Source organism: Bombus flavifrons, chromosome 9, assembly GCF_040668555.2.
Source record: "Bombus flavifrons isolate JBK064 chromosome 9, iyBomFlav1_principal, whole genome shotgun sequence".
NCBI classification, from domain to species: Eukaryota; Metazoa; Arthropoda; class Insecta; order Hymenoptera; family Apidae; genus Bombus; species Bombus flavifrons.
This window is the reverse complement of record NC_138450.1, coordinates 1,516,503-1,539,492: the sequence shown is the minus strand read 5'-3', so window position 1 is coordinate 1,539,492 and position 22,990 is coordinate 1,516,503. Positions and strand designations below refer to the sequence as shown.

Genomic DNA, 22,990 nt, shown 5'->3' with positions numbered 1-22,990 from the left:
TCGTTCCTACATGAGAATGTCTTGCTTGAAGCGGCATTTACGAGTTGAGTGTGGACAAGCACCGAAATATCAGTGCAAAATATGTCATGGTTGGTTCAAATATAAGCATAACTTGACGGCACATTGGAAACTGCACGTCGAAGAGCCGAAATATCATTGCGACCTATGCCCAAAAAAGTTTTACAGACGAGACAGATTGCTGGAACATCAAAAGAGGTTGCATAATATTCTTCCAATGTTATGAGATTCTCATTGGATTTACAGACGTTAACAAAACAATCTTGCAAAGTTTCAACTCTATATGCTGCCTTTCGAAAGATGCCAACAACGCTCTTACATATTGTTTCACGTCGTGTTTGATCTATCATTGAGAAACAGTATGTAATAATTTGACCAGGAGAAAGAAAAAGAAGCGGAAAGAAAGAAACGGGCAAGAAAGGATGCAGGAACAATATCCACGTGCTTCGTAATCGGTACAAATCGGTTATTACGAATGCCATCCAGTTCGAACAGAAAATTCCGACGAATCGCTGATCGTTAATTGGCCATTTTCTTCTATTAGATATTTGCGCTGCCTTATTCTTATGAGATTAGGCGAGTTTAATACAACAAGGATTTTAACAACAAACACCTACGTATTTACATATGTAGCTCTTGGGTATGCCCATTAATCTCACCAAAGAATCGATTATAAGTTTGCAAGCCCGTGAGTTAAGTTTATGCAGTGATTTCTTCTCTTATAGTACTTGCACGCGGATAAAGCTTATAGAAACGTATGCTGCAAAACGCAAGATACAAAATCGTTCCAGATTTAATTTTGTTACGAATCAGTGTATCGTTATTGTTGTTGTTGTTACTCTTGAAGTATTGTAGGAAAGACGATAAAATTGAAGCGTTATAGTTGCTCTTTCCTACAACAGTGCAATGTACGCTTCAAATAAATGACAATATATACGAATCATGCTTTCTTTAATAATTTAACTTTTCATCATCTTCTCTTGATGCATCATTTGTTCCTCTTTTCTTCGTCGTGTAGGTGTGGATATATTTTGTAATGAAATAATATATAGATATGTACGTATTATCTTCGTTCAGGAATAAACATTGAACAGTGGTTCGATCGTGTGCGGTACAGTATATATCGTTTTGATGAACGAATCAATCGTGTAGATCACTAGTAGCTAATACGAGCCGAGAGAGGAATAGTAGTATATCCATATTTGATTTTTCAGGTGGCGCGGTTCGCTGGAAACTCGCAGTGGTCCAAGTGACGCCATACCAGTGTCCAAAATGCTTCAAATATTTTAAATCATCGAAATCTTGCTGCAATCATCGGAGCACGTGCGGCACAGACAAGAAATTTCGTTGCGCCTTTTGTGATTATCGGTCTCATCAAAAGGGAAACGTTCTTCGACATCTTACCACGCAACATCCTGAAGCTGGTCAGAAGAAACGAGTCAACTGCGTTCTAAAAACCAATGATAGTGAGAAGATTGCTTTATCGTCGAATATAAAGTACAAGTAAACGTCTGGAAGTAGCGGAAAGAGTGTGTGTAACGAAAATTGCAACGTAATTCCACGATCTCTTCGATTTCGTCTTCATCATCGAATTCGTGTAAACTATTGTATCGTATGTTTGGCATGTTCTTCAAACGATGTAAAGTTGAAGAGTGATGAAAAAGTGTGGACAAAAGTAGTGTTGTATTTATTGTAACTAATCCTAAGAAGGTCATTTCTCCGTCTGTTTCGTGAAATATTCGTACGTCCGTTGTGCGATTTATTCCTCCATTAGACGTAGATAATCGAAAATTGGATTGTTTACCGACTCTCCAGAGAAGTACGTTCTCCTATTCTATTTGTTTGCGAACGATCGTTTGCTAAAAAATAATCCGACGTGGTACAACGTGACATCGATTGTGTGCATTCGATCGGTGGCAACGCAATCTAACGCGCGTAAAGTTACGCAAAGGGAATAAAAGTTTCCCTCGTATTTGATGAACATTGCACGTTATATGCGCATATTACGCAAGGAAGGCTACGTTTCGCCAGGTTACACGCTGGCTTGTTGAGACTAAGCCGATCGAAACGCAGCGATTATCAGGTTGCTTCGAACACAGTATGTATTGTACTAAATGTGTGCTCGGTTACAGTGGTGCAGAGACGTGGCGCGAAACACAGGATAGATCTAAAGTTCTTTTTTTCTTTTCCCGATTCCAGATGACACGACCGGGAACAAAGCTATCGAGGAGAACGCCGATCTGCCCGTTCAAGCATGGAAGATCCAGGAACAGGGGCTACCATTCGCCGAGTTGAAGATACCAAAGGCCTACAACTACGTTGGCAAGAAGCCACCAGGACAATTTGGCTGTAGTAGATGCGGAAGATCGTACATGAGGAAGGATTCGTTACAGCGGCACGTTCATTGGGAATGCGGCAAGGAACCTCAGTTTCAATGTCCGTTCTGTCCTCAGCGATGTAAACGGAAGGCTCACTGGTTGCGACATATTCGCCGACAACACCTGGACAAAATTGGAGACATGGAGGCCTATTTGTTAGCTTACTCGCCGAAGCTCGAAATCGACTAAATGGGCAAACGTTTCGATTTCCATTTGCCGAGAACTCGAACGATCAACATTCGAATTTTGCTCTATGCTATAATTGTCCAAAATTCGTTGCGATCGATCTCTCACGTCTGCCATTTACTTTTTCCCTCCTACTTGGTGCCAGCTTTCGGAAAAATTATTATCGATTTAAAATATAAATTTCTCCCGTAAAGCTTGGTAACATTCGCGTTGTGCGTATTTGCTTTTCTTTTTCTTTTTTTTTTTATTGTACCAAAATATTACGATCAACGAAACGAGAACGAATCGCGAAAGCAGCTTCTAGGGGTGTTCGATAAAATTCAAGAATTGATTTTAGTGGAATTTAGTTTGCTTCTCGAAAATTGAAATTAAGACAAAAAAGTATCGACATTTTGACCTGTGTTTTAACGATAAATTTTATCGATGGATATTTTTTTATCTTTTTTTTTACACTATCCTCATGCATATATGTGTACTATTTACAAATATTTATTTATTTAGCGAGAAAGGTTGTACTAATGAAATATGCGTCTCAGGTTGTTAAAATAAGCAAAATTAGCTTTACTTTTAAAACAAAAGTAAAGCAGAGAAAAGAAGAAATGTCGTACTTTATTCTTAACAGCGTGCATCGAGCAATCGTAATCGTGAGTCTTGTATTTCGAGCTTAAGACACCGACTGATATTTATTAGAGATATGTACATCGGATTTATGTGTGGTTAACATTTTTATATTTTTAATACGTTTTGCGATGTTCTTTTCCTCTCTTTCTGTTCTTTTTCTTTCCCCTTTTCATTTTTTTTTTTTTTTTTTTTTTTTTTTTTTTTTTTTTTTTTTTTTGTCTTTTTGTGTAAAACCGAGATATTTATGCTTTTCATAGAAATAGTTTGTCGATCGCATCATGTACTCGATCTCCAGTGCCTTATCGATGCGCGTAGATGTAATCGTAATGGCTCACCACGACAATAACTACGAGTTTCTAAATCTCACGAGCAGAAAGAAAGTACACGAAAAAGAATTAGTCTTAAATATTAGATCTTAAAAACAATACGAGTAAGAGTATTTTCTATGGACGTGGTAGGGACATAAATGGGTTCGTAAGCGAACTTTTGTTAAGACTGATATTTAAGCGCGACAATCACGAGTCGCAGTGTTGCTTTATGATCTTGCGACCTAGTATTAACGTTTTAAGCAAGCCCTATCGTATTTCGTACGTTTGATTAAATAAATGTGTTAGAAGACGAAAAGTACCAGAACGTTCTCCAAACATCTACCTTATCATTACACGCGCTGATTTTACATTTTTTTTTTCCTCCGTACTTCTCACGATCGAATGCAGCTACAAAATTTTTCTTTTCGTACAACAATTAACCGTTCGTACCTGTTTCAGCTTGACAGATCAACGATTTTACCGCTCCGATCCATTGCGATATATACCTGATATTCCATAATTTTTTTTTTTTTTTTCCCCAGCGAAAGGAGTATTTCTCACCCATGTTTGCCAGACTCTACTTTCCTTTTCGCATTGTGCTCATTTTTCTTTCTCTCTCTATTTTCCTATCTCTTGCCCTCTCTTTTTTTCTGTCCACCCTCTCTCTCTTCTCTCTCTCTCTCTCTCTCTCTCTGTTTCTATATCTCAATTTTTCACCGGTTCTCCTTGTATCTCTCTGAACCCTGTTTTAAATACAGAAATACTTGTACATTGTTGTAGAAAGCGACGATCGCATCGATGTACCGACGTATCCAATTGTGGGAAATAAAGTCGGAAATCGTTAGAAACGTGAAAGAAAGAGAAAGAAAGAAAGGGAAAAATACGAAAGTGTGTTTCGACTGTATTTGGCCCACAGTTCGTCGTACGACCACCACATCGTTGCGATCCTTCCCGTCATAATCAGACGCGTTTCTCGCAATTGCATTTCTCTCTTGAATTTTTGATTTCTTTTTCTTCTTGTCGATATTAGGGGAGTAGCATGTGCACTAACTCTTCTCGAAACTTGTACATAGAAACACGTCTTTTATCGCTTGTGCGTCGAAAGGAACAGACTATTGGACTCGGAAAGGCACGGATCACTCGCTTCGTTATACCTCTTTTTGGTTGAAATTGTATGTACGTTCTGTTTCTTTCGTTACGCACAAATACCGCTCCTTCTTCGTATGCGAAATTTATAGCTAGCTGCTTGGGGCTCGAACGTAGGGATACGACAAACGTGCATTACTCTCTTCTCCCTTGTCATAATAATTTACGCATTTCGATCGCGTGGAGATGATCATGCTCGAGAACGAATCGCACGGATCAGACATACACGATCGCGATCTTTCTCTAGTCACGACGATTCGGGCGATTCCTTCTCGAAGCTATCGAACAAAACGCGATCGTTTTTCAGGATACTCGCGAAATCGATCTTCTGCTTGGAATGGCGATAGTTTGCGAGTAGGACACGGGTGGGAATACAAAAGAGGATCGAAAACGAAAGGTAGGAAGAAAGGGAAATGAAAAGGTGTCCTCGTGGTATCGCTGTTCTAGGTTGAAGGTGATTTTCGCAGCGCCTAGGCGTCTATTACCCTAACAAAATTAGCGTGGAACGATCGCGAGTCGTGTCGGGTTGTGTCGATTCAAGTTGGTTTAGCGTCTAAGCTTGATACACGTAAGTTCGCATTTGCGACGCAACAAAGAACGAAGAGATCGGGCTTCGGTACTGGTCGATACCCGTATCTCCAAAAAGACGAACAAGCGAACGAACGAACGAATGATCGCGTTCCAGGATTTAATGACCGTCCGATTCTCGTGCGGTCGTACGAACAGCATACTAATAAAGTCGTGAATCCTGTGTTCCAGCCGAAGACCTGAGCATCACTGGACTAAAGTGGGCGGCTGCTTGGCACAGATGGAGCGTGCCTTCGATCATGTGGCGGTCCGGCGGAGGATTGGGCAAAGGGCTTGGTTCTAGCTCCTCGAATCCTGAAGGCTTCAATTGTCCGGCCTGTGGCAGGGTATACAAGCTGAAGAGTAGCCTGAGAAATCATCAGAAGTGGGAGTGTGGCAAAGAGCCTCAATTCCAGTGTCCTCACTGTGTGTACAGAGCGAAGCAAAAGATGCACATCGCGCGGCATATGGAACGAATGCACAAAGAGAAAATTTACAAGCAGGAGCTCGTCTAACGAGGGTGGTGAACACGGAAACCGTCGACGTCGTCGTCCGAGCGCGAAAGAGGCTACAGAAACGACTATATATATTCGGTCGAGTGGCACACATCGCGGGCAACGTTGAGAACGATGTTAGGAAAAACGCGCATCGCCGTCTTCTTTCGCGCTTGGTTCACGTTCCAATAACGATCGCAACGAGAACGTACGTATACAGAGGCGCGCGTGGAGAGAAAGAGGCGACAAAGAGAGAGGAAGAGAGAGAGAGAGAGAGAGAGAGAGAGAGAAGAACGGAACGAGGCTAATTCAGCAAGGATCGCGATCGAAACCGATCGAGAGCGGTGAGACGCGAAGACGACGCGGCTGGTTCAGCTATCCGCGGGCAACCGCGGTAGCCTCCGAAAACGGCAAACTGCCTAGCCTCCTTATCTCGATTCTTCATTCTATTTTTTTTAACGTTTTTCTAAGGTTTATTATTATTAATTATTAATTATTATTACGTATATTGATTAATTAATTAATCGATTGAATAATATTATTTTCGCGTAGCGAGATGTACCGCGCATTAACGAGAGACCGCGTCAATCTCCCACTCGGGGCGATGTCTTCGGAGACAACTGCGTTCGCTCCAATTACGATATACATACATACATACGTACATATATACGTACATACATACGTACATACATACGTACATACATACGTACATACATACATACATACATACATACATACATACATACATACATACATACATACATACATACATACTTACATACGTTTCTCCAATCGACAAGAAATGTTTGTCGATATCGCGTCGTGGTATTCCTCCATCCGGAATCGACACGCGTTTTCTTAAAACACGATCGACGCGTTTTTTTCAAAACACGATCGACGCGTTTTTTCAAAACACGATCGACACGATCAGCGATCGAGTTTTCGAACGATCGATCGCCCGACACGCGTCAAGTACGTTCGTACGACGTGTTCGGCGGATTCTAGAGGAGCTAGCCAAAACGACTTGGAGCAAACATAGAGGAGGTGCGAGTCGAATGAAAATCATTAAGCAGAATCGTCCCGGTAGAGAACAGCCCGCCCCGAGTCGGATTAGGACCGCCCGGTAAACCGGAGCTCTTCCAATAGCAACCATTCTGGTCACACTGGTTCCATATTTTTAAACGAGCTAAGCCGTGCGCGCGTGGCTCACCAGGGACACCAAAATCGCGAGGGAAAGCATTTTCCAAATTTCACTGAATAATTGCTTCATCGTATCGCGGGATCGTTCTTCGATCTGGTTCTCGTGCTTCGTGTCAAAGTTAGATTCGACACACGCCACGTACACCAAACTTTTTTAAGCGCTAAGTTTACACGATCCGACATACGTATTGAGCGTCGCATCAGCGAACTCGAATCGAAAACACTTACACGATAACCCTTCAAAGCAGAACCTGTCCGATACGATGTGAGGAGACACGGATCTGTCATTCCGACTCGCGTTTATCTTTTCGGCCTTTTCGACGAAGGCAGCCATTTTATTACATCCCTCGCTACCGCTTTGAAGCGGTAAACTACAGAGGGTACAGTATTAAGCACCGATTCGGTCTTTTCTATACGATCGAATCGCGCGTCTTTTGCTTCTCACTAATGCTTCCTTCCATACACGGGACTTTAAAAGCGTATAATGCGTACAATCACGTACGCGTACGCAATACGCACATAGACACACATACACACACACACACACACACACACACACAGACGTTAGCGCGCTTCCCGCGTGCCTGTATACTTATATACAGATACACGTACACACAAGGTTACATATATTTTAAGTTCAGCGGGGTATTCCTATAGCATTGTGATCATCAGACTGCCAGATACACGAACCTAGTAGATTCCTATACGATGCATTTAAGTATATACATATATTTATATTATATAACGCGTATAATATTATTGCTTTTTAATTAAGTGATTCTCGAGGTTAAGATCATTCGCGTTTCTTCGTACGATATTTTGTTATGCACTGCCGACAAACCTAGAAGCACGTTAACCGGTTCGATGGAACGACGCATCGCGTTTGCCGAGCGCGGGCCCGTCGCGACGCAACCGTCGTTCACCTTCTATCCCCCCATCGTCCAATCTTTTCTACAAAGTTCTTCCACTTGACGAATAACCGTAAGTAACGTTCCCGATCGTTCTTCGTCGATCGGTCGTATCTTTTCGCATCTATCGTTATCGGTCCCGGGTAACGCTTGATCGTGACAAGTGTACCGTCGCAAATGTTCCTCGAGCAGTTGGTTTGTTCGACTATCCTCGGCCCACACACACACACACACGGTAACGGTGGGGCGGACCAGAAAACGTGCCCGTGTTCTCGGCGATTACCTGGCATCGAGTCCCGTATTCCTACGCCAAATACGCGCGCCACGGCTGCCCGACTTTCCATACTGTAGACAATATTTATGAGACAAGCTAAACTAAACTAAACTATACTATGCTATACTTTATTATATTACTATACTATACTATACTCGTAACTCATATTACATACAGTGTAAGTAAGCGCAACGTCTGACGCGAACGAAGCGGTAGATTTAATTCTATTTTTTTCTCGTTGAGCGTATTCGCTTCGCGGTTTCCTCGAACGAGTTTTCGATCGGTCTTTCGCGCACAGCATCCCCGTGTCACGAATCGATCCTCGTACCGTGAGGTCCGTTCGATGCAGAACAGCCGCACGGATTCCTCGTCGAAAATAGTCCCGAGTCTCGACAACAGCGATCGCGGTTTAAACACAAACGGAGAGACGTTCGCGCCAATCCCTTATACGCTTTCGAATCAAGCGACACGTAGCAGGCCAGGATCGACTCTCCTCCGTACGAGTGCAATAACTAAGCCATTCCTTATTTTCGACCCGTTTTTTTTTCTTCCGATATCGTACCAGTCATAGCATTTCTCTTCGCCAACCTATATTCTATTTGATCGATCGACAACTCGTTCGTCAATGCGTGTACTGTATGCTAAGCGAACAAACAGCTATTGTTTCGAAAGTGTGTGCGTGTGTGTGTATGTGTGTGTGTGTGTATGTGAGAGAAAGAGAGAGAGAGAGAGAAAGAGAGCTTACGTTCGAGGAACGGGAGCAGATGAGCGCTTCGTCGCGAAGAAAAATTCGAAAAGAGGATTAGAAACAAGAGTAGGCTTGAGTAGAAGTAGTAGGAGCGACGACGACGAAAAGACGGTAAGAGAAGACGATAGATACGTTTATGGATCGACTTGATGCATAGTTACTGAATAATTATTAATCGATAATATTACTGCCTCGCGAGGCCTTGATGCGTGACGGCGGTCGAAACGAACGAGAGCGGAGCTGGTATCAAACGTTCGCGGGAATATTTGTAGTCGGGAGAAATGGTAGAAATCATAGAGGTCGGCAATTTCGATGCCGACGAGCCAACCGACGCGACCGCCGTCATTGACGGAGATTACTAGATTATTAGACATGTAAGAAGTACTATTAGGTAGATCGTAGAATTTAATGACTACTTTCTTTTTTTTGTATCTAAGCAGAAGAAGAGAAAAAAAAACGAAGAGACGCCTTAGCGTTCTCCGTGCGAGAATCTGTGGTCGGCCAAGCCGGACGAATATTAACAAATAATAGAGCGAAGTTTCTGGTAGGGAGCTGGTAAACTGTGAGCAAGACGAATGGAAATAAAGAGCGAAAGAGTGAGTGTGCGTCTGCGTGAAAGGGTAAAGATCGCGTGGAGGATTTTCGATCTGGATAAAAGTGGTACTAACGATCGCGATAAAGAAGAAGAAAAAAAAGAGAAATGAAAAGAAACAAACGCTAGAGACCGTTTGACGCGAAGAATAAGAGCAACGGGCATAGAACAAAATATTGAGCGAAAGATACGCGCCGTTTTTCACCATTTCCCCTGCAAAGCCTAAAAACGAATCCGTCTATATGCAAGTATACGTCACGTTTTCTACCTTTTTCTCCGGTACTTATTCGTATCATCGTGATAACATTTTTGCGACAAAATTTGCGGATAATCGATTTATTCGCTCGTTTCCAATGTCAGCTTGAACATGACCACGCTAGTAATCTTTCTAGATTCTAAAACATAGAATCTTGCGTTCGATTATCTCTATCGTGTGTTCTTATCGATTCTGTATACTTGGACTTCCTCCTGTTTCATTTGTTTCATCTTCTCTTTCGAAACGTTTTGCACTCGACTTTTCTCGTTTTTCGCTCGATGGTGAAACGCGCGTATCGAAAGCTCTTGCTGAACACTTTCCGTAAGTTAATCGATCGATCAAGCTGAAAAACGACAGCGGGATGATTGGGATAACAGCATACGTAAATCCGTTCATTTACATGTGCCTTTCAAGCTATTGTCAAGAAGGAAACGTAAATATTAAATGGTTTATTAGCATGGCATTTTCCACGGCTGAAATTTCCTGGAATCGTTTTGCTCAACTATTGCGAGCGTCGATCGTGATTGACGAAAAAGCAAAATAATATGGGAAAAGACGATGGAGAGGGCAAAAGTCAAACGTTTGCAATCCTAAGAACAATGAATGTCGCGAGAACCATGTAATTCGGGATCGCCGTCAGTTTCAAAGCATTTAAAAAAAAGCTGAAAAAAACGTATATATAGTAATATAAAGATATCGCGATTAAAAAGTGGGAAAGGAAGGGTAGATAGAAAAGAGGGGATAAAATTTTTGAAATAAATAGAAGCATTGTGTGTGCTCATGTACGTAAACAATACATACACATACACTTACATACGCATCGTCACACAGGGAAGAAAGAGAGAAAGAGAGATACACGCACATATACACGAACACATCATATGGATACACAAGGGAGTCGTCGTAGTAAATGATTAGCTTCTTTACAAGTTATCCTTCGTGCTAATTATTACTGCTTTTAATCAGGTCTATCTAACTCGTGTCTTACGCATTATAATTGGGTTTATTATAATTGTTTACTTATTTTTTCTTTTTTGTTTTTTATAATTAAGTTTTCATTACGCAGGTAAGCAAAGGTGGAATACCTTGAATTTTCTTTATTTTGGGTGTCGGTTTGGGATTGGGAACACTCTAACCAAAAGCAATTGAAAAATATGATCCTATTGTAAAAGTCGATGATTTTCGACATTTGAGATATCGAGATAGTATTTATACAAGGGACGGTGAAATGAAACGCGACGTCGATAATTTTTAACAATTTTTATTTGGTCCTTTTACCACCAGAGAGTTTGAAATCGTTAAAGTTTCGAAAGGCGTAGAAAAGTAGAAAAACCGTACTTGGACCGTACCGTACGAAAAGACGTACTTACGATCGTTTAAAAAATATGGGCTCCATTTATTAGTAACTGTTGAAATTGGAAGTATTTTTATATGGTATCGAATGAATGGGATTTAATAACGTCCAGCTTAAAAGAAAAAAATATTTTGATATTTTTATGTTATAGTTTGGCATTAAAATGCATTTAAAACAAGAGAATGTTTTTAATGGTTCGAATTACCATTGGTAATTGTCGTTCGCCTCTTCCACAGAGTTTTGATTATATGTATTTAGCTCGCGATGGATCGCATCTATTATCGAAAATTTCACGGAAATTCCGTACGATCGATGTTGCAAAATTTACCAAGATTTTGTTTGCCGATAGGAATTCTGTTAAGAAATTGCTTAACGCTTTGACGCAAAGCGACATTTATATTATTAAAGATAACTCGGTGAATAAATAAATAAGACAAAGAAAAGTGAAGGAAAATATTTATGTTATATAGTTTTTATTATATATTAGGCGTAATTGGTATTCGTATGATGTTTCGAGGGCAGAAACTTTTCTTTTTTTCGCGGCACTTATTGCGAGAAAATAAACTAATCGTAAGAGGAAGAACAGTTTCGGCAAACATAGATCGAAAAAATTCATACAGTTAGGTATATGGGATAAGGCAATTTAGGAAGAGCGCGACCAACCATACTATCCAGAAATTTAGGAAGTATAGTGCTTTATTTTTTGTATAACTTATTGTATTTCTATTATTATACCTCGGACAACAGAATTTCAGAGATAAGATTCGATTGCAAAGCATTCGCTTTTTAAAGAGAAATTTAGTGGTTAGAGAGAAAGTTTGTAGAAAAGAAAATAAGAGCCGAAAAATTGCCTTTTCAATCTGGCGACGCCCCATCGAAAACTTTATTATTCGTTTCCATTTGGGCGAAATATCTGTCTAAATTCGTGAACATTCTTCAGCCGTACTAGCTCCGACGAATCGGTTGCTCTTGTTACGCGTGACGCGTACGAATGCGATGTACACGGACATGAAACAATGCCAATGAAAGAGAAGGAGAGAGAGAGAGAGAGAAAGAGAGTAGAGAGACGAAAGGTATTAGCGAGACAAACGTATGGCGTTCTATCGTACAGACGTGCATGGTAGGAAAGAGGAGAGAAAATAATTGTTAATTTTCCGCGATGAAAAATTTCAGGGAAAGATAGGTAAAAAGGGAAGGCCTGTGAACCCGCGAGAAACAGTTGAAACATCTATTTGGCGCATCGCGTTCAAAAATGAAACGCGTTTAGATCTTAAGAAGATAGAAAAGAGAATTATATAAAAGATACTTATGGACAGGCAACGTCGAAAACTTGCGTCAGCTCAGAACACGGGTTTGAAAAGAGACAAACGAAACGAATTACGAGACTACGTGTTCTGTATAACAGAAAATCGCTCGCATATTCGTTTCGCGAGCTTCTTGTCTAAAAGAAAATTTTATATTTATCTTATGTTTAAAAATTTGCTCGCAACGCGACGACTCGTACTTTTATCGTTAATTACCCAGTGTTCTTCGAGTCTAATCGAATGCTTGAAAATATTTAATTCGGCTCTCCACTCGAAAGACAGTTACACGTGTGAATGTATTACATTATAGATAGCGGGGTGGAACGCGAACGCGAGATAAGAGGGGATGAAACGAAGTGTTTAAAGCAAAAGTTTATGAACAGCAGTCAGGCACTGCGATATACTCGTTCGCGTTACACCTATCTTTCAAAAGACACGTTACGTTTGTCAAGTTTCTCCGCAAATCGCCACGATTATTTCTTGGCGGACCACGGTCTTGTGATTATTGATGAGAAAAAAAAAAAAAAAAGAAAAATGTGAGAATAGAAACGATGTGAGTGATTGCGCGCTAATCGATTTAGCGGAATTAGTCGACACGTTTTCTTGGTATGTTTGCGCAACGTACGTTCGAGGACTGTGTAAAAGAAAAGAACAGGAAAGGAAAAGAAAGAATGGAAGGAGCGATAATGAAAGCAAGAATGGCGTAACGAGAGCGAAGCGAACGAAAAGCGTCACGAGACATGATAATACCGAGGGAAGTGTGTATAGCTTTTGAACCGAGAGAGCCTTGTGTTAAGTGCCTTCATGTAACACTTAGATTTTAGGATAGAAGAAGGAGGAAAAAAAAAAGAAAAGAAATCAAGAGGCGCTGGGCGCATCCAGCTGTGAACGAATTTCTACGGTATTATCGGCCGGGTGTCACGCACAGAGAAACCAGTTGACGCGTAATTTCGATGGATTCATCCCCTAACTTGTTGTTTTAAAAAAAGATAGTATCTTTAGAAAAGATAGTATCTCTAAAAAAAGGTATATTTAAAGGTCGGTATATTAATAAGGTCGGTAGAGAAGCATTGACTTCCTTTTGAGAGAAATGCTTTTGTTGCGAAACGCGACGCAAATAAAGTTAGAAGGACGAATCTGTCGAAAAATACAGCGAGTTAATGTACCATTTACGAGTGACACTCGCCGACCCTTTTGAGACCAGTGATATTTTTTTAGAAATTATTTATTTACGCCGAAGGAAACAGAATTTAATCTCGATCACTCGCCTTTATACTGCCAATGTATCCGCTAAGACGTACTCATCTTCGTTGTCGATCCATATACATACATAGTGACTACCATCCTTTACGCGTTACACATTTGTTCCTTTTTTCCTCGATTCCTAACAACCGCAATGTGATTCCCATGTCTTTATTTTACTTCGGTTTCTATTTATTCTTATACGTTTCTCCTTGTTCTTTTGTTTTTCCTTTTTATCACTATATATTTGTTTTTGTTTTAGTAACGAGTATAGCGTTTTAGTAACGGCTGTACTCGCGTTCCTTTACATTTCTTTCGTTCGTTCGCGTTTAATTACACAGTACAATTATTTGTAATAAATAATAGCGAATTTACCGCACGTGGAGCGAGGCCGCGTGGAAAATATCGAGATCGAGACATCCCTTGGTTCTGTACCGTTTCTCTTTGACATGAACGTACATCGAATCGAAACAATTCTCCAAACTATGACAAAAGTATTATACAGTGCCGCGAATGAAATTCATTGCGCCGCACCAAGGGAATCTCGCGCTCGACATCAACTACGATATTCTTATAATTAGTACAAGCACCGCTACCGGACTGTATGGTTAATGACAGAGAGAGAGAGAGAGAGAGAGAATGAGAGAGAAAGAGAGAGAGAGAGAGAGAGAGAAAATGAGCGTGCGAGCGAAAGCAACCGTTAATATCAGAGAGACATAGCACAGGGAGGAAATGAGAGCGAGAGAGCAAATTCACGTACGAGTGTATGTATGAGCGTGTATGCAAGAGAAAGAACAGAGAGCACGTAAAAATAAATAACGCAACTATAACTTCCGCTCAGCGCCTCGAACGCAAAACATATTTGTAATCGTAATTTCTTTGTCGCCATGTATTTGCCAACGAACGATGATTTATTATTACACATTTTTGTCTCCATTTTATATTAATATTATTTAGAGAGCAATAATTATTAACGATTACGCTATGATGATAACGAATATTCTTTCTAGATAATTTTTTTGCTTGTTCTCTCGCGACAAATCCGCATGCATGTAAACGCACGTACACCTGCGGTGTACGGCACACGAACAATCGAACGTGCGCTGCACCGAGATTGAAATCGGTCGTGAAAAGCGGAAACGGATGTCGCAACGTAGCCACGACAAAGCGGAAGCCGGTAACGCATCGCCGTTTACCCGCTTCGTTTTACTATGCGAAAAAAATCGCTTGCTTGTGAAATTTATAGAACAATCGGTCGGTGGATCGGAAAATCGTGACTCTTCTTCGTTGCCCTTCCGTTTGCCACAAGATTCCAACGATGTATACGTATATGATACGTATCTCTATGTCGTCGCCTGTGTCGAATCGCGTGACTCCATTCACTGGCCGATCGTTCATTTCCTATTTTCTACACACTGTGCTTTTTTTTCATTTTGTTCTTTTTTGTACACGTATCGTTTCGATTTGTCGAACATTCCAAAATGCTTGTTTCCCTCCTTTTTTTTTTTTTTTTGTCAATTTGTAGAGAGCCTTGTATTCGATTTAGAGCAAAATAAAGTCTAGAAAGGCAAATGCTTCGAGTTCCATGTTTCGCTCATTTTGTCGCTACCACGACGTATGACGTACGTGTTCGTGGGTTGGTTTGGCGGCAACGATTTCGATATCGTGGTGATGTGCTGTTCGACGTACTCAGGAAGAGCAGAACATGGCGAGAAACGCGTAATTTCCTCATACTGATTGCTTTCGTTTTCCACAGGTGACCGGGCCGGTTGTTCCATCCACCTAGGAGATGATCTTCCGAGAAGAAGGAACCACCGTCAAAGAAATCATACGAGAAACTACGATTATCCCAAGGACAAGCTACAACTTGTCGCTTGTTTCTCGAAAGCGTCAACATCAGCGAAAACCAACGAACCCGTATATACATACACGTGTTTATTAATCGATACGTTGCTTGAGTGTTTCAGGACAGTAGTTGGATTGGAGCGAGTACCAGAGGTCACATGGAAACATAGACGATCCGTATACGAAACATGTGCGGTACATGAACGGAAACACGGACAAGGTATGGGCAAAAAGGATGAAGCGAATGCGGAGTAAGCACAAGAGAAATGCTCGAGGTACGAAAGAAGAGTAGCTTCGTCGGAGACGGCTGAAAGTCCTGTTCCTTTTTTCCTTTGCCGGGAAACACTGGGCAATTCGTCCTGGAAGCGTATCGTATCATCGAAGACCAGGATGCGTATATAGAGAGTAGCCCGTGCAAGAAGAACATCTACGAGAACGTAATCATTCCCCCCGTTGATCCTGTTCCCCTTGACATGCTCGTTGTTGCTAAGCTTGAAAACTTGAATGTTTTTCTTTTTATCGCATGGCCCTCGCCGTTGTAAACAGCAATCGTGCAACGAACATACCGACGACAGTCTATACGATAGGGCAGCCACTAATGGACCGTTCGAAACGTTTGTTTCGATTGATTTCAGGTTTCTTCGCGAGTCTTGGTTGGAGTTCTGAGGGGACGAGGCGCGTTTCGCGATCCTCCGCGAACGAGGTACCGGCCCCGTTGACGCCTCAACGACGCGCAAGGCTTCATTGCCCCTCTCGTCATCCTGGGAGAAACAACAACCGGCCGATCGGTACAGTCTCCGTGTCCGGGATCGATCGTCGACATAATTGTTCACGTTGTGGCAAGAGCTACAAAAATGCTTACATACTCAAGAGGCACTTACTCTACGAATGTGGCATGGCGCCTTCCTTTAATTGCCCCCATTGCGCGTTTAGTTCCAAGTATGAGAGGAATTTGAAGGCGCATATCAACCACCGCCACGTGGCCTCCCAATCTGCCGGCACAGCCGTTAATCAAAGGGCCTGAAGGAAAATTCCTACAACCTCCGGATCTAATCCTAAAGCTAATCCGCGAGGGCGAACGAGGAGTTTCGGTTCTCGAGGGAACCTCGAATTCGAAAAATCTTCGGGCTATCTGTCATCTTAGATCTTTGATATTTTTATTTTTCACCGCTCTGTTCTTTCTCTCTTCACCGGCCACAATCTTGTCGTGTATTTTTTTTTTTTCTCTCTATTTTTAGATATACTTTGGAAAATACGCGCTTAGAACGGTTTCAACAATTAGTCGTCCATGCTTTTTCTTTCTATACGTACGATACTCGTATTGTGTCCTATCGTTTCTAATCTTTTCTTTATCGTTCCCTTGCATCGACGTAGTTTTACTACTACGTCCTGTTTCGATGCAACTACTGTTGTCTTTGGTGTACTATCCGAATGGTAATAAGCATGTGTTCCTTATTCACGCAACAGGAAACAGCCGTAATACACAATAATGACAATACATTTCCGTCATATAAATCGGAAGAATTTCTTTTGTTTTTGCTTCGTATTCGGTAGATCGGGTAGAGCATATTAGAGCGAGAAGACGGTTTTAAATAGAGAAATTAACGATCCGTCTTTATCGTGGCATGAAGTCGTTGTTGGATCCCGTTTAACGATATATAAAATGACGAAAAAAAAAGAAAAAAAAAAAAAACAGAAAAAAGCCGTAAAGAACATTGTTGAATATTTTGGAAGGCTCGAGAAGAATGTCAGAAAAATTTGGAAAGAAACGCGTGATTCGTTTCGTGGTTTTGTCAGACGTTGGAGATTAAGTTCGAACGAGTATCGAGAGAAAAAGAAGCTTTTCCGGAATCTTTTCGAGCCTTCGATAAATTGCTAAATCGCCCAATTATTTTTGTACTAATTATAAGGAAAGCAAGAGTTTTTACACGAGCTATCGCGGATATAGAAGTGGATATTTCGCGACAAGGATTCCGTCGTCCATTGGTCGAATCGAAATACACAGATAGGGTTTGTTCGATGATCATAGTTGGAAACTGAGTTCATCGGTCGTTACCGATTTCCCGAGTTACATCTCGATTCTTGCAATTAGTCGGAAGGATTGAAATTCTCGATGCAACGAAATGTCTCCGACGCTAGTAATATCCCGCTAGTATTGTAGTATTCTAGTTCTTTAGCGTAGTCTAGTTGAAGTAACGTTCGGAAATTCTAGTCAAAAACAAACGGTGTATGTAGGCTCACCGAACTTGACGATGAGGGGACAGAGACGAAATAATCGTGCCCTTAAGAGCCTTAAGGGAAGAACGATTATTCTTCCACACTACCGACGATTCAATGTGAAATGGAAAGCGTGACTTCGCATAGCGTCGTTGCCCTTTTACTCGTTTAACGCGACAAAAGGGTGATGTAGAGCAAGCTTTACAACGTTCGTTGTTGTCGCATAAGATCGAAGTTATATTATTTTTGTCGATTGAATCGGAGATTGTAAGTAGTTTGAGAATCAGCGAAGCGATCGAACGAATCTGCTCAATTCGTTCGATAACTTGCGTTGATTTCTTTTGTTTGAGTTAGTATCATCTAGTTTGAAATCGGGCCTAAGCAGGCCGTTACCTAACGTAGAATAATATCCAAGATAGAGAATCTATTTAAATCAAAAAAATATTATTATATACATAATATATTATACATATATACATATACATATACATATATTATACATATTGAATAGTAACTTTATGGTGAGGACGTAAGTCGTACGTAGTACGATGGAAAAAAGAAACGTGTCTTTCCATGCGACTTGGCCGGAATAACGGATCCATCGAGTTCGACTTTTCATTGCGCTCTGTGATAATATTAAAGATTACGTGGATGCACGATCAATGCATGAAAGGAACGGTTCGTGATCGTCCGACAGTTTTGACACAGCTGATCTATCGTCGATTTCAAGTAGCTGGTATAACCTAACGAGAAGATTATTTTCTGAATAAATTTAACCGCGTTCTTTCTTTCCTTTTTTTTTCTTTTTTTTTTTTATTACCTTACGTTGACGAGAATTCTCGATCAAGGACCAAAGATTCGACAAAGAATTATTTCAAGTAAGATTCTAGTCAAATCGAAATTCGATGACGATTCGTTTACCGGTCAATCGCAACTCAGCGAAGAAGCGTATGGATGATGTTCTATAGAGACGTTGAATCTCGTATTTATCTTGTTGTATGTACCTATTGACATAAAGTTTTGCCAAACTTTTCACTTTCTCTATTTCCTCTTCTCTACCCGTCGTATCTTGTTCCTGCTCTGCGCTTTGCCCTGTTCGAAGTAGCGCGGCGAGATTCTCCAGCTTTTTGCCTGATCCTATCTATTAGGAAACGTCTATCTTGAATTTGACAAATTGTTCGATTACAGCTAACATAGAAGCTAGATATAAATCATCGACGACGATCTATTTCTGGGTCTCTCTTTTACGTAGTCGTCGTCATGTTTCTCCGCTATTCCTTCGCTCGATTTATCCATCTTTTGTCCGATACGAAACTGATTTACGGATGTCGTTTCACGAACTTTCCTTCTATTCGATCGTTCGATGAAAAAGCTCGACGAGATTTCCGAGACAACCTGTGCGAACCTCTCAGCTTCCACGCGCTCGTTCTCGTTCTTGTTCTCGTTCTTGTTCTCGTTCTTGTTCTCGTTCTTGTTCTCGTTCTTGTTCTCGTTCTTGTTCTCGTTCTTGTTCTCAACCATCTTGAACGCTTCGAAGCACATTCGTGCCGAGCTCAGCCTCTTCCGTTTCTTCGTACGAGCTTCTTTGCGATAAAGAATTCAAAGTAATTTTTTAAAAAGGCTCCCGCGTGTCGCGTTCGAGCCCAACTTCATGTGCCTCAAAATACGAACGTTATTGTTATCGATGTCGTGTTTCATATCCATTTTTCTATTCGAAGGGAAAGAATCACAGAATCCGAGTCCTAGTCTTTGCGAATTCGCAGAAACTCGTGCTATTTTCGTTTTATATACTTAAGCCAAAGTATAAGATTGCTTTAATGACTCCGATCGTTAGGCGTTTCATTCCTTCGTTCCCAATGACAGCTAACGTTGTTCGATGATACACAAATGAGAAGAAGTTTCGAACAAGAAATTCGCGTTGACGTCTCGTTGACGACTTTATCAGCGATTCGAGAGAAATAGAACGCGCGTCTTCCAAGATTGATCAGAGCGAAATGTAGGAAAACCTGTATCATTAGGTGGACTAAAGCGAGGTCTATGACTAACGTGATTTAGAAAACTATGATTTGCTATCTTCCGTTTGCATTGGAATCTTTGCACGCATATAAATACGAATAAAAGCGTAATAGAAGCGCAAAGACTGATTATAAACATCGTAGGAAGTGAGAGGTATACGTTTATTACAAGCGTTTAACATGGTAAAACATAGATTTAGATACGCGGCGCGTTTAAATGCGAAGCAATTTATAGTGCAAATAGTGTAAATCAGGTATCGTTTCTGATTTTTTCTTTGAAAGATGGAGTGGCGTACAAAGAAGAGTCGAAAGAAATGAATAATACGGTGCGAGGGAAGAGGTTTCATCAAATATATTCGTCGAGTCGTTAGGTAAACGGTAATTGTCCTCATCGGATAAATTTGATAAACATCCCTTTCCCTTGTTGACGTTACAACATTTGTGCCAATATAAACGAGGCTATTTACGCGATATTCGAATTGCCATTTATGCCGGCGGGTGATTGTACGCGAAATGCCTATCAAATTATTTTCAAACTACGTACTTTATATGTATGATAACGTGATTAACGTGCGCGTGTGCAAACTATCCGATACACATACAGAATATGGGGCATGTCTGTACACGCAACCAATACCCATGTAGAAGGATTCGTTTAAAGTCTAAATAAAAAGTTATGGTTATACGTGTAATGCGCGTATGTTATAATATGTAAAATAAATATCGATGATTTTTCCGAGAGACAAGCGAGAGACAAACGAGGAACAGCGAGAAACGGATAATAGAAAGCTTAAACGCGAAGCCCGAATGAAAGAATACCTCTTGCTTTTAAGAAGATCGATGACGATAATAATTAGCACGTAAGCGTTCGATACATTTTTCTCTGTTTGTGGAGAGCTTTCAGAATTGCTGAGGATGATAGCGACAAGTAAGAGGAGAAAACATTATTCATTCACGTAACATGTGTGAAGTATACACACGTAATAATATGACGACGCTCAGGCGACTTCAATAAACATCGTATGTTGCGTATACAAATGTTACATATATACGATATATTCTTTATGATTTATGATTTTGTGCGAATTTAAAAATATAATTACCATTGTGAGTGTATCACTGATAACCATTGTGTTAGCGAGGATACTCGACGAACAATAAAGAATTTAATTATTCAGTAACGATTTGTCTCTTGCAATTAGACTCTCGTACATTGTCGTACTGTTTCCGTCTACGTAATCGTTGGCAAACTAAACATCTCGTTGTCTTATCTCTTTGCGACCGCTCAAACCAATTAACGTTTTTCATTTTTTGTTCAAGCTAACTACTAAATGAAAATGGGAATGGAAACGGAAATGAAAATGGAAATGGAAATGAAAAACAATACAGATATGCTGTGCAATTTTCAAATCTATTTATCTCCCTCTAGTGACATGGTTCCGCTTTTTTTTTTCAGGTCGACTAATCTGTGATTGCGGGAGGCGTTTCAAGTACCAGTTCTCGATGATGTGTCATCAACGTAGCGAATGCGGAGAGGAATATCGGTGTGAAAAGTGCACCTTTAAAAGTAATAAACTTCATTTGTGGTTACGTCACGTCAAGACACCAAATTGTACGCAATAAAGAGAACGTCGTTATCTATTTCTTATTCCATATGAGACTTCGTTGACTGTACAAAACTATTTACTATATTTTTTGTAACTTTGCGCGCCAGCTTGCAACTCGTCGCTGTTTCTCTGTAGTTTTAATAAACATACAAGACTATGATACGAATGTTTTCTATCCGTTCAATTACGATTAATTTATCGAAAAATTGTTAAAAGATAATGCAAATGAAAGCAGGAGATCCGACATCCGCGTGTATATATATATATGTATATCCAAGGTCTTGAAAAAGAAGAAAGAAGACACAGTGTGTTTCGACCGAGCTCGTGAGAAACAAGCGTTGAACCGTAAATACGTACGAGATACGAAAGTGACTAACGGAAGGCGATATTTCTGATTTCAGATGACATGGGCTTGTTTCGCGTAAAAGGTGTGGAGCCTGCGTTCGACAACTTTCCAGAGCTGCCCTCGATTTCCATAAGCGCGAAGAAGCACGTATGTACTTGCGGCAAGGTGTACAGTCAAAAGAGTTCGCTCGATCGACATCTACGGTACGAGTGTGGAAAAATGCCGAACGTACCGTGTCCGCAGTGCAAGAAAATGTTTAAACACAGACATCACGTGACGCAGCACTTGAGAAGCTGCCGTCGCAAAGATTTGAGAAACTCGGACTTTTCGAATTGTTAATCCCCTGTTACTAGGATTTCGCGTCCATCTTACTTAATCTCGGTTTCGTCAGTCGGAAATCTAGGATCTGTTATTTTTGTAATTTATCCAACGAAAAGCATCCTCGTTTATTTATTTCACGAAATAAATCAGACATTCTCCACGGAACTTTCCGCGGCACTTTTGCGTTCGATTCATTTGAAGTGGTCGGCACCAATCCTTGGAATGACATTGAAAAATCAGAAAAGACAGCGTTTCGAACAAATAATCTATATGTATAACATTCCTTAAAGATACTCTCATTTGTCAGATCCATGTTCGCAATCATTTCCGTGATTGAATTATATTTTAATTCGATTAACGCTTCTATTACCGTTTGCATGGTTTTGCAGAATCGATGTGGCAACGACGAAGTCATCGACGCCAACGATCGGGACCGCGTCAAGGAACAGAAATCGCAAACCAATGTAACGAAACGAGATTTTTCTGCGAGGCTTGTGGCAAATCGTACAAGTGGAAGGAGTCTCTGTTTAAACACAAGCGCGTGGAGTGCGGGAAATTGCCGCAGTTTACTTGTGAAATTTGCGGATACCGATTCATGCACAAACATCATTTGATTAAACATTTGACTTCCATTCACCAAGTGACTCCTTTGAACGGAGCCGCTATGTTAGTCTTCCAATAGAGGAGTTCAATATTTTTATGTTTTATGTAATATTGTGAAATAAAATTTTATCACTTTCCAACTTTACAAAGACTGGATAAAATTAGAAAGGATAATCTGGCGGGCAGTCACATAACAATGCTTCTAATTTCTACCAATTTTTTTTTTTTCAGGTTAGATCGTACGCACGGATCATACGTTGTTCTCCTGCACAGTCCGAACGCGAAATAGAACTCAAGTAAAATTTGTCGTTTGATACGCTTGTACAACAGACATATCTCATTTAATCGAATAAATATGGAACTCGTCGGCGTATCGCAAAATAGATTTCACGATAATGGAGTAAAAATGATGAAATATTTTCGCAACAACGTTGACTCGA

General features: G+C 40.6%; 1 protein-coding gene and 1 long non-coding RNA gene across 3 annotated transcripts; both read left to right on the top strand.

Moving 5' to 3' along the window:
* Nucleotides 1–16: 16 nt before the first annotated feature.
* LOC138183231 (zinc finger protein 480-like) lies at nt 17–3,486 on the top strand. The gene is made up of 4 exons (XM_069119901.1): nt 17–216; nt 319–377; nt 1,233–1,484; nt 2,218–3,486. The coding sequence occupies exons 1-4, from the start codon at nt 17–19 to the stop codon at nt 2,583–2,585; spliced, it is 879 nt and encodes a 292-aa protein (XP_068976002.1). The 3' UTR covers nt 2,586–3,486.
* A 9,237-nt stretch (nt 3,487–12,723) lies between these two features.
* Nucleotides 12,724–22,161, top strand: LOC138183359 (uncharacterized). Of its 2 annotated transcripts, none has more exons than XR_011174042.1 (3): nt 12,724–15,878; nt 16,077–20,533; nt 21,130–22,161. It is a non-coding gene; the product is annotated as an uncharacterized LOC138183359 (long non-coding RNA). The 2 variants fall into 2 exon arrangements; XR_011174043.1 differs by having other exon boundaries at nt 12,724–20,533; nt 21,130–21,604; nt 21,682–22,161.
* Nucleotides 22,162–22,990: the final 829 nt, after the last annotated feature.

What these genes read in the sequence shown, in the direction of transcription:
- LOC138183231 (XM_069119901.1), top strand. Translation starts at nt 17, where the DNA reads ATGTCTTGCTTGAAGCGGCATTTACGAGTTGAGTGTGGACAAGCACCG. An exon ending in TTGCTGGAACATCAAAAGAG is followed by an intron (nt 217 to 318) that starts GTTGCATAATAT and finishes GCCTTTCGAAAG; the next exon opens with ATGCCAACAACGCTCTTACA. An exon ending in TGATCTATCATTGAGAAACA is followed by an intron (nt 378 to 1,232) that starts GTATGTAATAAT and finishes TTGATTTTTCAG; the next exon opens with GTGGCGCGGTTCGCTGGAAA.